This window comes from Falco rusticolus, chromosome 14 (genome assembly GCF_015220075.1).
Source record: "Falco rusticolus isolate bFalRus1 chromosome 14, bFalRus1.pri, whole genome shotgun sequence".
Classification (NCBI taxonomy): domain Eukaryota; kingdom Metazoa; phylum Chordata; class Aves; order Falconiformes; family Falconidae; genus Falco; species Falco rusticolus.
In genome coordinates, this window is record NC_051200.1 from 18,938,363 (window position 1) to 18,955,377 (window position 17,015).

The 17,015-nt window shown below is 36.3% G+C and overlaps 1 protein-coding gene across 3 annotated transcripts in view; it reads right to left on the reverse strand.

The window, feature by feature from the left end:
* The window catches only part of PCDH11X (protocadherin 11 X-linked), a 508,247-nt gene that overhangs the window by 422,844 nt on the left and 68,388 nt on the right, over positions 1 to 17,015 (reverse strand). For 2 of the 3 annotated variants that reach the window (XM_037408485.1, XM_037408487.1), the window contains exons 3-4: positions 11,060 to 11,107; positions 5,458 to 7,944 (exon numbers count right to left, since the gene is read on the reverse strand). In XM_037408485.1, coding sequence (XP_037264382.1) covers positions 5,458 to 7,944; positions 11,060 to 11,107 — 2,535 coding nt within the window. The remainder of the gene's footprint in view (positions 1 to 5,457; positions 7,945 to 11,059; positions 11,108 to 17,015) is intronic. The other variant, XM_037408486.1, reaches the window with a different exon arrangement.

Below are 17,015 nucleotides of genomic sequence, written 5' to 3' on the forward strand. Positions count from 1 at the left end.
ATGCCAGAACTTCATCTACCAACTTCGGTACAAACCCAGTCAACTACTTTTTAAGAGGGGCGGGCACCGTTTTGTTGGGTTGTTTTTTTTCTCTGAATTGGTTTTTAATCTAAATGTGGTATTCAAAATCTTTCAAATTTTTCCTCACATATACTCTCTTTTTTCTTTTCTTCCCATTTGCTCCGTTTTTGTCTTCTACAATGAGGCAAGGGGAGCACTTTCCTAATAACTTCCCCCATGCTTTCCCTGTGAATACATAAAAAGAACAATTCTGAAGTTTTTCTTCAAAGTGTTCCACAGAGAAAAAGCATTTTCTTGACCACCATTACTGCACATTTAAGTAACTGCTCACTAACTTCCAAGTCACAGATGTACACTTAGCCTTCAGTTAGAAATGTTTTCTCCAGATGCAATTTCAGGTTTTTTTTCTTAACTGTATATACATGGCAGCATATCAGATCTACCAGCAAAATTACCAGCCAGAAAATTAAGAGAAAATAACAAGAATATTTAGAATCCCACTAACCAATTTTACAATGGATTTTAGAAAGGGCTTACACCAATAGCTGTTTAGCTGATATTTAGAAAAAAATGTTCTTTAAGTGTAAACAACCCTGTATCTGTCAATGCAAAGTACCAATGTCACCTCTATACCCTTTTACATACCAGAAGCATCAACAGTGCCTACTGATGTTTACAACATACTAGATTAAACACACTAGTCTCACTATTATTAAACAAAACAATAAATCCTGCAGCTAAAGATTTACTTAACAGGTGAGTTTTCAGAGCTATTAGTTTCAGTAACAGTAAAATATTCTTTCAATTCATACTAAGCACATTGTTCTCACTGAGTAGGAAGTTGTAATAACATTTTACCACATTTTTAATCAGAAACAGAAAACCAAACATACCGTAACTGTAAGCAGGTCTAAGCAGTCACTAACAGAATCATAGAATCGAGACCGTAGAGCCTCAAAACGTAATGTATTTTAAATGAGGTCTATTTCCCATTCACATTTTGGTAAGGAATATAATGTCTACCTCTAATCAGTTTCTAAAAAACAAGTTCAGCAGAGATCACTGTGTCATCTGAAATTTCTGTTTATATGTACAGGTATGTTCACAGATGATAGAATCCATGCAACTGAAATCAACTCATGAGCAATTGTGTTAGTAAATATGAGAAAAATCCATCTGCATACCTGTTCACTCACTCAACTTCCCAAACATGGTATAGTGTACTAGCAGTGGAGCTAAACTAACATATAGACCACAGCCCACTGTGAAGCAGGGAGAACCACCAAACAGCATGCAATCATAGATGCAGACCATGATTGCACCTTCTATCAGTGGAAGAGGTGCTGCTTTCATGAACACTCACACTTCTTCAATAACTCAAAGTCAGAAAAGCCTTGTTCTTAAGTTAAAGTTTAAAATGACAATACAAAAGGTCACAGGACCCTTCTGAGTGCCCGGGTATTTATTTTCAATGATTTCTACTATTCCTATAGTATGCTTTATACTGTTTTCAGATTAAAAGAATGTCTGAATTAGCATTAATTAAAATAAAAGGACAAGAAGGAGAAGAAACCACAGGAAGTTCTAATGAACCATTGTGGCAGTATCTTCTTTGAACCACGCTGCCACATGGTACTTCATAATGATGCATGTTTTGCACAGACAGGTTGCTAACTAAACAAGCATTTGAATTGTTTGAATGTTGTTTAAAGTACTTAAGTGAAGATTTCAGATTTTGAAGATATGTACTACATGAAAACTGGACTGGAAAATCTCTCAATTCTTTTCATTATTCCAACGCAAACACAAAAAGAATTAGAAAATTTGTGTCAGTATGGAACACTTCACATAGTCTGCTCCTCGCTAAGGTAAATGTCAGAAGACCTCGAGCTTTTACAAAGCTTGCAGACAAATAAAGTTACAATGTGCTGTATGTTTTTCTACCAAACAAATGCATCTTCCTAGGAGGCCAACAACTACCAGAACAGTGACAATCTGATGACAGTGTAAGTCAGTTTGATTTTATGAGCCTCCAAATATCCTAGTTTGAAAAACATTATGAATAAGAAGTCCCTTCACAATTTATAACTTGGTAGAACTTCTTTAAAAGAATTCTCCCCAGTAAATCTCAACAGAAAGCAGGCTATTTTGAAGGTCTACTGTCACTAGGTATTTATTCATTCCTACTGTGTAACTTCAAAATAATATTAATATCTCTCTCCTTTGCCCTTTCTCACATACAACAGAAGCTTGACCTCTCTCTTAGGGGACATTACATTAGGACCACACTTTTCCCTTGACAACATCCTGTAGTTCATGACTCAATGTGTCCTCAGTTGCTTCAGGACTCTCCAGTTCCTTCTTTACAAAAATTTCAGCTGCTGCATTGATGTATTTATTTGCCCACATGACCACTAAAGAGATATTTTGGGTTTTTAGTAGAAAAACCTTCCATCTTCTATTGCATGCTTTCTGAGTACAACTGTTACGACTTTCTGTCATTCTATAGGTCACTTAGACAAATTTAGCAGTAAAGGAAAGACATAATTTCCTTTCTTTAAAGACCCGAATCAATACCATTCAGACACACATAAAATTTAGAACTTCAAAAGAAAACATGTATTTTTAGCTTTAACTCAATATTATTATAAATATCAGCACAGAAAGTCTTCATGGACAAAACTAAAAACTAAGTTGAGATGTGTGGCCTATTAATATCGGCATCCATTAGAAACTGAAGAGATAACTTCACAGTGAATGTAATCTTCTTTAGTCTCCTTCAGAGAGCTTTTGGCTTCTAAAAGGGACACATTACAGTAATTGTTACTAATAAAGTGAAATATCTGTTCTCAAATTAAACAACTTATTTTCATTTTTCAATCTAACATATCTCCCTTTTTAACTGAACTTCTTATCCTTCAATTCTTCAGGCTGTCCTACAGTGTTCCAAAAATTCAGGAAGCACACAACACAAATGCATCACTAACCACAAACATCCTGTTGGTCTCCAGGGCTGGAGGATGGTGGGACAGCACAGCATCTGATGCACTGTGGCAGAAGCTTGTTTTCGCTTGTTACATTTCTTTACCAGCTAACAGTGACAACTCTAAATTAGTCTGTCCTGAGTCACCTTCTATATTCCCACAGGAGATAAAAATATACAGACTACAACATACAAAGCCACATTTGGAGTAAGACTGACATTTTAAAAGATCCATTGAGGTTTAGGAAATATTTTGCTTGGTTTTACTTATCATGAAATACAATTCTGCCTTTGTGATCATAGTCAACACAAAGGATTTAACTCTTAACAGTGTTTCTTGCCCAATTTATGTAATTAAAAGCATTAAGTTAATTATATTTTATTTAAGTAATAAAAATGTAAATTAATGTGTTTAAAGGTAAATGTTGTTTCCAAATTAGTGTAAAGGGCCACTGGTAGTAGTTACACTTACTCCAACAATGTGGTCACTTTCATACAGAAAAAATATACCTAAAAGAAGGACAGCTGTAGATTTAACAAAATCAATACAAATAGCAATATTAATCTCATTCTGATGTATTCAGTGCATCACAAAAATATAATTTCAAGTACAGCTATATGACGATAAGCTAATATTAGGTAATGAGTATTAAGATAAACCCAGTTCTATTCTGCTCTTCCGGATAGGAAGCCCCTGTCATTGACCTTTAAGGTACAGATAAAAGAAAATGTTCTTTTCCCCAACCAGCTTCTGCAGAAGAAAACTGCTTTCCATTCGACTTTAAAAGCCCCTCTGGATGGAAGAACTATGTTAGTAAAAACCTAAAGAGTCATGAGCTTGCTTTCTTTGTTAGCAGCATTACTGCATGAAAACATGTATTTGAGCAGACAATGGAAAAACATTTTTGGCTCAGATGAATTATACCAGATTTCAATTGAAAAAATCACTTAGATCAGGCCTACAGAAATGCTGAAAACAGCACCATCTTCCTCAGAGTTATGAGAGTTCAAACAGATGAATAAATTCATAAGAAGCTTTTCTAATACATGATTTAAATTAACACATTTAAATACCCTTAATAAAAACACACAAATCTCAAAAATCTATATATTTTTCAGTGCTGTTAGGTCTTAAAATAAGAAATTATTTTCTTTTTTTGCCTTCAAGTTTTCTGTTCAGGCATTTCAGAAAAAGATGGAAGTTTTATAAAGCCCAGTGATATAGGCTACTACATAGTTTTATGTTGGTAAGGGGAATAAAACAGAATAAAATAAACAACCCATTCTGCAATTTTCAAAACTATGGTGACTACTTTGAATGAGCAGATTTCTTTAGGCACGTTTTGTATCACTGTAGTGGTAATAAAACAAAGCCCTCCCCCCGCCCCCCCCCCCCAAAAAAAAAGTTAAACCTCAGCTGGAGCAAAAAGTCTAACAGACTTAGTCATATTGAGGATTTGTTCCCAAGTAATAGTATTAAAATATATTATCAATAATATAAAAACTCTCCTGCTATATTTATTACTTTAATTATTAATTCCTTGAGCTATTAAAACTTAACTAGAAAACGATTTTCACAGAAAACTGTGATATTTGTGAAGTAAACAGACAAACAGCAAAGCTTTATTAATAATGAAACTGTCCAGAACATGTACAGACATTAGATTCAATTTGCAGTGACTTAAAGCCTTTCTGTAGTGTCCTGAAGAACAAAAGGTACTTTTGTTCTCAATTTATTTTTAATTTTAAGCTGAGGATTCTTTAGACATTTCCTTTGCTGTACTGAATTTGTAAGAAGCTAATAAATACCTGGTTTATCAGGCAGAGCAGCAAATAAGCAAGAGCAATTATACCGATGCTTCTACCTTTCCCGTAACTTTGCCTGTCGACTATATCATTCCACCAGATTTAAGTAGTCCAATATGCTTCTAGTCTGGAAATGGCACTGAAACTCTGAGGAAAATCCTTGCCTGCTTTTGAGAGACCTTGAAGTAAAGCTATGCCCAAATGAAGGCTGCAATTCCAGACTCCATTAATATTAAGAACCACTTATCAGATCCTGCAAAGCTTTATTGCTTTCCACCTGGCCTAGATTACTTCAGTTCTTGAGCATACAATACTACAGAGGACAGTACCATAACCCCCTTCTGCCTTTCAGAGCTGCAGCAGGTACTGCAGTAATGCAGGAAGTGCCACACTGCCACCTGCAGTCAGTAACACCCATCGATGCAATAACTCACTGCTCAATTTCCTTAGTCATGAGTAATTTTCTTTTATTTTTCTCCCTTAACACTGACACATCTCAAATTGTTTACGTTTCAAGGCCTCCACCAAACATGAACTTTCAAACTTTTAAACCTTGCAAAAAAAGCCATTTTGCAGTGCTTAGAGCTAGAGTTATAGGAATGGCAAAGAAAGGAAGGAAAAAGAGAGCACATTAAAATGTCCATTACCTGTCTGGTGTGTATGGGGCCTGGGGTCTTGAAGCCTCCTTGACAGCTGCATTCAGAAACACTGTAAGGGTCCGAGCTGCTTGATGAGCACTTGGAAAGTGAGTCACAGCCCACCACAAAGGTGTTATCTAGAGGCAGCTCCTGAATGACATGGTGCTTCTTGGGGGGTACAGGAGTCTCAGGTTTAATTTGAAAGGTAGGCTGTGGAGAAGCTGACTTGTAGTGCTTTGCTAAATCTGGGCTATCAGGCTTAAATGTGGTTGGTGTGGTGGCCCAGTTATATTTTCCCATAGTCTGTTCTTCCAGCTCTACAGGAATGTCTAAAGTGCCATTTATGTGCTCGTGGCTGGGATCATCAGGCTTGGATTCTTCAATGGTCACAAAGTTGAGAAGGAGACTTTTTGGAGAACGTTTCTTCTTCTTCTTCTTCTTCTTGATCTGCCTATTCTCTTGGTTTGGAGAAACCCATTCACCACTCTGCTTGTTTTTTTGGACAACCTTGTGCCTAGGTGTCTGGCGGCACCGTACTAAAGCAGTAACAAAAATTACAAGAATAACTGTCATAGTGCCTGCAATAATGGCAATGATGATCTTAACATAATCATTGGTTTGCGGGGTTATCTCACCATCCCCAATATTCTGGCCAACTGGAGTTTCCATATTCCTGCGCACTAGCTCTTGTATATAGGAACCGTTGGTAACAGTCTCATTCACAAACAAATGCACAAGAGCTATAGTATAAAGAGACTCCGGCTGTCCAAGGTCATTGACTTTTATCACCAGTCTGTGCAAGCCATGATCTGATGTAATTACCTTCTCTTTCAAAGTAATATTGCCTGTTAATTGGTCAATTGTAAATAAGCCCCTTGAGTTCCCACCTATGATGCTATAGCGGAGCTCTGCATTCATTCCTGTGTCATTGTCAACTGCAAAGACTTTAGTAACTACAGATCCTGGACTGGCTGATGTTGGAACCAACTCATATGAATAATTAGATGAAGGAATAACAAAAACAGGCCTGTTGTCATTTACATCAACAACATTGATGGTCACTTTGGCAGTTGAGGAACGCTGCAGTCTTCCTCCATCCACAGCTTTCACCTGGAAAGTGTATGACCCCTGCTGTTCCCTATCGAAGGTAATATTGGGTCTTATTACACCAGTAAGTGGATCTATAATGAAATTATCTCTACCATTTAATATAGAGAGAGTGACTGCAGCATTCTCTCCTGAGTCAGCATCTGTAACTGTGATCAGCCCCACTGTGCCATACATAGGTAAGTTCTCTGGCACATAGAAATTATATTCGTTATGTGTGAAAGCAGGGCTGTTATCATTCTGATCCAGGACTGACACTGTGACAGTAGCATTGGTCTGCAAGGGTGGCATCCCATTATCCTTAGCCAGCACAGTGAAGGAGTACCTGTCTTGCTTTTCTCGGTCCAGCTTTCTCACTGCTGTCAGAATGCCTGTACGGCGGTCAAGGTTAAAAATAGGGGGCGCATCAGAACCCAGGATATAGCTGATCTCAGCATTGCGCCCGCTGTCAGCATCTGTTGCACTTATCTTGGTCAGCTGAGTACCAGGAGCATTGTTTTCAGGGATGGAAAGTCCTATGATGGGCTGTGTAAAAACTGGGGCATTGTCATTTTCATCTTTAATTTTGATCAGGAGCATCGCAGACTGGTTTAAGGGAGGTTTCCCTGAATCTGAAGCCACTATTTTAATGGCATATTCTCGTGTGGCTTCATAATCAAGAAAGGTGGCTGTCTCCAGGAGAAACTGATTATCAAACACTGGCTTTAGCCTAAAAGGAACATCATGATCTGTAAAACATGTAACTTTCCCATTCAGATCAGCATCCTTGTCCATTACAGTTATCAACGCAATTTTGGTATTAAGGGGAGCCTTCTCAGACAAAAGCACTGTCCCGTTCACCGGATTGATGATGTATCTCGTGTCTATTGATGGGACATTGTCATTAATATCTGTGACATTAACAGTCACTGTTGCTCTTGATGGAGTTGAACTGCCATCACTGGCCAAAACAGTTAGCTTGTGTACAGGAGATTCCTCCCTGTCTAGAGGTTCTCTTATAGTGATGAGGCCAGTAGTGTTATCAATGGCAAAAAGCCTTTTGGCCAAACTGGAGATCTGATTGCTGAAATAGAAGTGGATCTGTGCATTTGAGCCCAGGTCCGCATCAGTGGCATGGAGCTGGGAAACAGAGGTGCCCACTGGAGCATTTTCTGGAACACTGACTTCAATGTCATTCTCTTTGAAGACTGGGCGATTATCATTCACATCAGTCACTGTGACTTGCAGGATGGCAGTGCTAGATCTTGGAGGGCTTCCACCATCTTCAACTTTAATTTTCATCACATAGGTATCCTTCTGCTCCCTATCCAGGATCTGTTGGACAATCAGTTGAGGCCACTTATCTCCCTCAGGTGTCTCAGTTATATCAAGACCAAATACATTTTGACCCTGGAAGACACAAGAAGAGCATACTTTAGGAAGACAGTGTATTTAAATAAAAAAACATCTCATTAAATATTCTGAAATTATCATGGAATATATATTTTATATATATACTGTAAACAGGAATATACACTTATATATTTACCTATATTTTGCAATACCCAATTTTGCTTTAAGCTCCAAGGCTTAAAGAAAGCTTCAGAACAAACACAGGAGGAAATGGATACTTAAGAAAAATGGAGAGCAGGGAGGGGACAGCAGAGTGTTTTGTTAAACACTTTATTTTTACTGCAAAGTTACTAAATTCCTGGACAGATGTAATTTGGCTTCTCTATTGTATGAGCATGGAAAAGAGGAATGAAGCCGAAGTTCAGCCACATCCAAAGGCAAGACAGTATGCATACACTGGAAGACCTAAACCAATATTCAATTTCATAGAAAACAAGATAAAAGGACTTTCTCTTTTCTTGGAGCAACTCTGGACATATCTGAATTCATTAGCATAAAAAAACAATACCATGATTGAAGAGGGGCTTATTATAAAAGTCAGGTGTTAGATGGTACAGACAAAATTAAATCATAATAATTTATTAGAAATATATTTTAAAACTCATTGAAACTACTCCTTTCTTCATCAAGACATATTTTATATTTCTAGTGAAAATCCCAGTGAGAAAGATCTACTTCCATTAACAACAACAAAAAATAAACCACAGAACTATGAGATCAATTTAAAAATAGTGATTATTTTTTCTTCCATGGGGTTTGTTGAATAACTGATGTCCTTACAATTGTGAAGAAATGCTGTATCTATTGCACAAACACAGCTTCTTTTAAAACAATAGTGCTGAAAAAGTAGTCTCCCAAAATAAAAAACTGGAATCTAGAACTAGGTTCCTATTCTGCTGTCTCTTCAGCCAAGCAGGAGTTAAAAATATCACTGTTACTCTCTTATCTCACCACATCTCTCACCCTTCAGAGGAAGAAAGGCTATAAAGACAATTTTCCAGCCATAAATTCCAGAAGGGCAGAGCTAGAATGCAGATCACTAAAGCCAAATGTGTAGGATGACCAGAAAAAGGCGGCATCAATAAAGATGCTGACTAGGATTTTCTTTTTATGTATGATACTTGTAATAATAAACAACTGCCTCCAGCCCGGCTCTTTCTGTTTATTGCTCTTGTCTTTCACCTTTACTCATGTAATTGTATATGTGTTCTAAACTGATTTGAGACACTTCAGACCAAAGGGAAAGGAAATTTTCCCGGAGTGCAAGGTTCCTTATTTCTCATTACTTGTGAAAGATCTGTATTCACTGTATCCTACTACCCCCCATTAAGTGAATGCATTTATGTGTCTACTTCTGTGTAAGGCTGTACCCTTTTATTGATTTGTTTTCTCAAAGCCAAAATCTGACCCTTCATAAGTAATCATTTATTTCATGGAAAAGAACTATTTATCCACATGTCAAAAATTACCGTGCCACATGCACAGTATTTCTAACATAAAGTTGCAACTAGGTACAGTCTAAAGTGAACTGAAACACACTATGAAACAATAAAACAAATCCCGCTTTGGATTCTTTAGCAGAAGGCATATAAAAATATAAGTCTTGCAAATTGTTTCTAAATCAAGACATAAATTTTGAACCAATTAGGTTACATTTTAGAATGGTAATTCTATGCTGATCTCTTCATGATGGCGGAGTGCGAGTTTCCTCTTCATCTTCAATCTGGCTAGAACTTATTTGCAATAAATTTCATAATTACTGAGAAATGATTAATTAAATATTTTATGCTTTAATACACATTTCCAGGAAAAAAAGTAACAGAAGCTAGAGAAGAAAAAAAAAAAAAAAAAAAAAAACCAACCACTGTCAGCTATCTTTTACTTCTTATTTGTACACAAGTTGGCAGATGGGCACTGATTATTCTGTCATTAGATCCCACAACTACAACAAACACTTCATACAGACTTTGAATACATGCAGTTATACATATGCATATCCATTTCTGCTTTTCTTTAACTACAAGTATGAGAAAGGTATTTTTCATTATAGCATACAAGTTTGCTATAAAATACAAGAGCTTCAGTTCCCCATCACTTGCACCAAACTACTAGAGAAACAGAAAAGAAAGCAAAGATCTCTTCCAATTTAATTACTATCCCTTGAGTAATTTTCTATTTTACTCAATATTTACAAAAAAAATATTTTACAATATTTTACTTGGAAAATATTATCCGAGAGTATTTCTTGGTGTTCATTACAGGTTTATACATCTTTTGAAACCACACCAAAAAAAAATTATAAGAAGTTATACTTTCTCCTAATTCAAACAAGCCCATTTCATGTTGTTTAAGGGTACGTTTAGGTATGACATTATGCTGCATTTTACCAAATGCATTTTTTAAGAATGGACAGTTCTCCTATTCTAAACACTCAAAACAAATAATGATGAAACATTCAAGAAACATATTTTTAAGAATATAAATATCTAACACTCTCCCCCATAAGCAAAGAAATTGAGAGCTAAAAATCCTCAGAGAAAGATGAAGAAAAATCATCAGGATTAAATTCTTCATGTTGAAGTAAATGGCTCTATCATCATTAAAACCTCAGTGAAGTGAAAATTTCCATTAGGGTCAGCCTGTTCATCGGACTGAACTGTACTTCAGTCACCACATTATCCCAGTGATATGAAGGTTTTGTTTACAGTAGGAAAGGTATGAGTCTATAAGAAAAGCATAATACATAGCTAATATTTATATAGTATATTTTTACCAGTCAGTCATTTTAATGGTGAAACGATCTGCTGTGCTACTATCTACACCACTACAGAAGGAAAGGAGTGCAAAATTAAAAAGGTTGACTTCTTTTAATGTAAAAAGACAGTGTAAGAAATGTAACCTATTTGAGGCAAAACAAGGTTATGCCACCTGAGAAGCCAGGATTAGCTTTAAGAGGCTCTGGCCCAATCGGAGAATTCTTTATCAGGGCAATAAGCAACTCTGTTACCTTATTCAATTTTCAAAACATTCTTTTCAGCTGATTCATGCACACAGTAGTCTCTGAAATAATTAAACTAGTATTCTTGCTTAACACTCCCTACTACATATTTACCTGATCGTTTGTAATGGATCCAAATGTCCTTTTCGGAGATGTTTTAGGCTGTCATGTAAATAAAAAAATTAGAAAGTTTTTTTAAAAATGTAACATTTAAGTAAATTAAAGAATACATAACCAATGACACATGGACACTTAGTGTGACAAGCTAGAAGAGCTTCTAGTATTATGGACAGGACTGCATGTAACAAACTGCACCTGAAGCCTACATGTAACTTGCCTCTAGACATATATATTGCAGTATCACAGTATTTACTTAAATCCATAGGGTAATGACTACCTGAACATTGTCAAAAGGAATAGGAAAAAAGTCCAGCTTCTGGTTCATGCTCATAACAGTGGCATGGTCTGTTGTCATGATGTCTCGCAACATCTTATGAATTGTGGTGGGTTGACCTTGGCTAGATGCCAGGTACCCACCAAGCTGCTCCATCACTCCCCTCCTTGGCAAAACAGGGAGGGAGAAAATAAGAGAAGGAAAAAAATCCCAAACTTGTGGGTCAAGGTGAAGCAGCAACAGCAAGAAGTCATGCATGGACAGAAGCAAAGGAAAACAAAAGATGTTGTTCTCTACTTCACATCAGCAGGTGATGTTCGGCCACTTCCCGGAAAGCAGGCTTTGGTACGCATACTGGTTGCTCCAGAAGACAAATGTCATATAAATAACAAATGCCCCCCCTTCCTCCTCCCTCCTCTTTTATATCTGAGCAGACATCACACACTATGGAATATCCCACCGGTCACTTTGGGTCAGCCGGCCTGGCTGTGTCCCCTCCCAAGATCCTGCCCCCCGCCAGCCTACCAGTGGGGGAGGGGGCAGGTTGGAGGAGCAGCCTTGGTGCTGTGCAAGCAGGGCTCAGCAGCAGCCAAACCCCTGGTGTGTATCACCACCTCTGCAGCCACCGGTACAAGCACAGCGCTGTGGGGGTGCTGTGGGGCTCAGCCCACCCAATACATGAAATTAGACTTGCAGATCGATCAGTTGACAGAATACAGTGATTTCTCAAAGAATTAGGGAAGGGAAAGAATACTGTGCTAAATAACATTACAGAAACATTGCTTGTGATACAAAGTACTATGAAATTAAGACAGTCTATTAATCATTACTTCTTAAACCATTAGAAGTTATACAATTGTATATAATAACTATATCTTGTTAACTGTCAAAAACTAGATCAACACTGTCCTCAATCTTCATTCAAGACGACTATTCTGAACTTTTAGAGAAAGACAGAAGGCCAAAGGCAGCTCAGTGTTTTCTGTCTACAACTTCGCCCTAGACTTATTATCAATACTTATCTTCAGTGTAAATGATGAACATGTTACACAATGTATGTCTTCAGTTTCACTGCATCTTAAACAAAAGTCAAGGGCTAGAGAACATGCATATAATAAACTTTTACTAATGTTATACAGTAACTTATTTCAATTAATATTGCAACAAGCTAGAAGTGCACGTATCTATGACATGTCAACAACCCTCTTAAAATCAGTTTCATAATTTCTAAAAATCTTACTCTGCCTTAAATCTAAAATGAGCAGATTTAGAGTGACTAAATTCTAGCAGGCCAAATACAGCAATATTGAGAAATAACACGAACAAAATGGTAAAAAGAAAATAAAAAGAATAAAAAAGACAAAGACCAGCTTCCTATTACAAAGTCATTCAACAATTCATTTAAAGAAACTGCATTTCCGACAGAGGTTTTGTTATTAAGTAACCTTGTATCCAAAGGACCCTAAAATCTTTTCAGGAAGTCCAGTAAATAACGCATGTTTGCTAACTCCTAGTTATTTCAGATGTACCAATACAGAAAGCCTTTGCAAGTCTCCTGCACAATTACAAGATAGATCCCAGCCACTGTTCCTTGTCTTTTTGCGTCAGGACATATGTAACTGCTCTATAACTGCAAAGTTATGAGAAAAGAGTATAGTAGCACAATTTCAATTCCTAATGCAGGAAACCTGACAACAGTTATACAGGGGACAGCATTTTTATTAAAAGCTGAAAATTAAACTTGCATTTTTCTTTTAAAAAAATGATACTTTTGATATGAAAGCATCAATTCCCAAAGCCAAGCTAAAGCCCTAAATACTAAATAAAGCCTAAAATATTCTACCTGATAGGTAATAATGGATGTAACTTCCTATACTACATGCGTATTAGTACACTCAGATCTATATGTCCTAAGTGTTGTAGCTCCAATAAAGGTACCTGGTCTGCTATTACTTACAGTGTGCAATTCACATGTTCAAGCATTCTAGATTAACATCTGCTGGACAGGTGTCCTGTTTAAAGACTGCACAGTCACTATCCTACAACCCAAATTTACATGAAATGTGTTATTAATAGCAATGGTTACCTTCAAAACTGAGTGACAGTATCTCAAAATAAGAAAATTACAAAGGTAAGATGTTTATAATGCAAAACTCAGCAGATGCAAAGTTGCTTACATATTTGAAACATTAGCTGTTTGTCAAAACAACTACAGACTTTTCAATTTGCAGGCCAAGATTGCTACGAGTTTTGTTCATTTTATGGTTTTTTTTGTCAGTATCACACACTGTTTCACATGGTTTCCTTTGAAGCAAGCCAAAGCTTAGCTCTGAATAAACTGAACTTACACATTCAAATCCACAGTAAAAATAGGCCTTGGAAGCTTCCAATCATGCATGAACCTAAAGTGAATTTTGTGTATTCATAATCCTAATCAGCTCCATTCCTACATAAAAATTAGGGACGACATTTCTTAGCAATGTCTACATCATAACTTGCTATTTTGCCACCTCCAATTATAAAAGAGCTTCTATAAATGTAAAACACTGCTAAATATTTCCTCCCCATGTATACAACTGCATGCAAAACCTTATTCATCCTATGAAGCAGAAAGAAAGCAAAATGCTGTAGATGGGATCAGTGGAACATAAGGAAGCTAATGAACCATTCCACATTGGAAAGGAACACTAAAAAATATAAAATGGAATGAAGAAGCAGACAACCAAGGCATTTAATACTGATGTGCTGAAAACGAAGGTGGCTAGGAAGTATACCTAAACCAAAATTACTTCCTTGGAAATCTGAATTTAATGTTACTACAAAAAGACTGAAACAGTTCTAGCAATTACATCACTTAAGCCTCCTTAATCCTGGATGATTTGTTCCTTTCTGTAAGGAGTACCTTTCAATCTTGTCATATTTTGTACACTGTCAACTTTATTATCTAAGATGGGTAGATTTAACATAGATCGATAATTTAGGTAATATTTTTCTAAGATGGAATATTTTTGTGTCCTCAATTCTTGGCATTCAATTCTTAGAACATATTTATTATAACACGTTCACCTCCTTTAAGAAGAAACAATTTAAAAACAGTGAATACTACATTTTTTATATATTTACTTTTTGCTGCCCTGATTTCTCCAATCTACACTTAAAACACACCTGAAACTCCATATCTAAAATGTATCAAACACTTTAATCTACAGGGTTTACAAGGGACAGAACATGGAGAGCTGGAAAGTAGTTTGAAGAGTTACTCTCTTCCCCTATTACAATGTCAGCCTCTGAAATGCTTGAAATACAGCTTCAACTTCTCTCTCTCTCTTTTTTTTTTTTTTTTTTTTTTTAGGAAATTAACTGATCTTTTGAACCACAGATTAAAAACAAACCACCCCAAAACTTTTAATAAAAATTCATTTCATATACCACTGCAAACTAGGGTAGGAGGAATGGTGTATCCACATTACTGAATTAACATGATGTAAAAATTTACCAAGATAATTGCTTACAAAAAAATAGCAACAGAACCTGGGCTGTCACCTGATCAGTCTTGCACAATGTACCGTAGACATACAATTATATATTTCAGCAAAATATGCAGCTGCACCACAGAAATGTAAGGAACTTATCTTCACAATACTCCTGCTATATAAATAGTTGTACCACTACCTAAAAATGGGAAATTGAAGTACAGAGACATTTTATCAGTTGTCCGAGGTTTGTAGCTTGACTGAAAGAGCAGACACTTCTGAATTACCAACCATGTTTTAAAATAGAACTTTAGAAACTAAGCTTTAGAATTTAAAACTTTGAACAGAAGTTCTTTCATTTAGAGGCGCTCTCCCCAAAACAAGAAGAGGGCAATAGCTGCAGGCAAGGCAATTAGGGTAGTAACTCCCCTCTCAATTTCCTCTCTTACACTTATTCAGAAATATTCACAAACATCCTATTGAACAGGAAACATTTTCAACACACCTGAAGGTATGCAAATCAACATATTAAATATGTTTGAGCTTTGCTCTGAATTCTCATGTTTCCACAACTAAAGGTCCTGGTACCTGACTTGTCCCTCAGTATGTTCTGTCTTTGGAGTCACACTATAAACATATAATGAAGAAACAAATTAGGATTTATATTAGGCAACAATATGTTCAACAACTAAATTTTGGTATTTGCATTATATGTGTGACAATTACACATTTTCTCAATTTCCTAGCTGGGAACAGCAACAGGAATAGAACACAGTATCTCTAAACACAAGAAATAAATCAGTACATGCTTTATGTAATTCTCTAATGCATCACTCTGTTTTTGGAGGTAACAGCTAAGAGTTCCGTATTGTTGTCCAGAACAGCTCCTAAATTACAACCTCATTTTGCTTTGACAGCCAAACAAGGTATCTTAGGCTCCTAATCACACATTTTAGAGCTCTCAGATGAATGCTGACTGGGTGTTGGAGCAGGTTGAACCTGTAATGCCCTCCTATTCACTACTTGCTCTATAACCACATCAGTACTTTCAAGCAGAAGGAGATTAAAACTGACAGCCACTTGTACACAGGAAAACAAACAACAGAGACATTTCTGAAAATGCCTTTACTCTACAGCAGACTGTCCCGCATCCTCAGCTTCCAGCAATTTCAGTGGCAACTGGGGCTGATGGATACATATGGGTTTGGCTTGTAACAAACAGAAAAACAAAAGAATAAAATAGATAGAAAACCTGTCTGTTGTTAAAAAAAAAAGAGTACAGTATTTGCAAACCAATGTTCATTAATGTAATCATCTTCATTCCCTCTTTTATACACATACCCAAAATTTCAGCTAACATGCATGACTTCTTTAAATATATGGTACCTTCATTAAGACAAATCCATGTCCTAACCTCTGATGCTGTAGTTTTTAGAAGAAGTTACTTAGCAAGATATCTTATTTGATCTGAAGCCCTTTGAAACTTTAGTTCAGCTGTGAGCAAAACCACCATATCTTCCCTTTATGATTACACTTTCAGGAAAAAACATTGACATTTTCATCTGAATGGCACGAGTATCTCACATACACTCTCACCCCACCCCACCTCCATCTCTTGTAAATAAAAATATTTTTTAAAAAAAACATGTTTTGTAAAACTCAGAAGGAGAAAAAGTTTGTGTGGGACATTTAACTACCACAGGATCGTTTTTACTTTTGAAAGAAATGAAGCTTTTTTTTGTTTTTGTTTTTTTTTTCAAAGACTGAAAACTTATCCTTATTATTCTGAGAAAATAACAGTGGAACTACCATATTAAACTGTGGAAGTCCATGACATAAGTGCAAGACACCACTTCACTACACATTGGAAGATAATAAATAATACTGCAATTTCAAAGTAACAAATTAGAGAAAGTTGCTGGGAAGATGTACAGAGTGACAGTATGTACTAAAAATCATTCCAGAGAGACTGAATTCTAAAACTCATTAAATAAGTCTTTTCACCACATTGATCAGGGAATGGAGGGGATAAACCAAAAATGTATCTTTGGTGCAGGATTTATCAGGAAGACAACTTGTCTTCCTCCTCCTGTGTTACTGACTCTTATTTATCTGAATCAGTAGAACAAAAGTAAGATAAAAACGAAGAAACATTTTCTTACTGTAAGGCAGTAACTTGACTCTGGAAGTTAGTTTGGAAAAG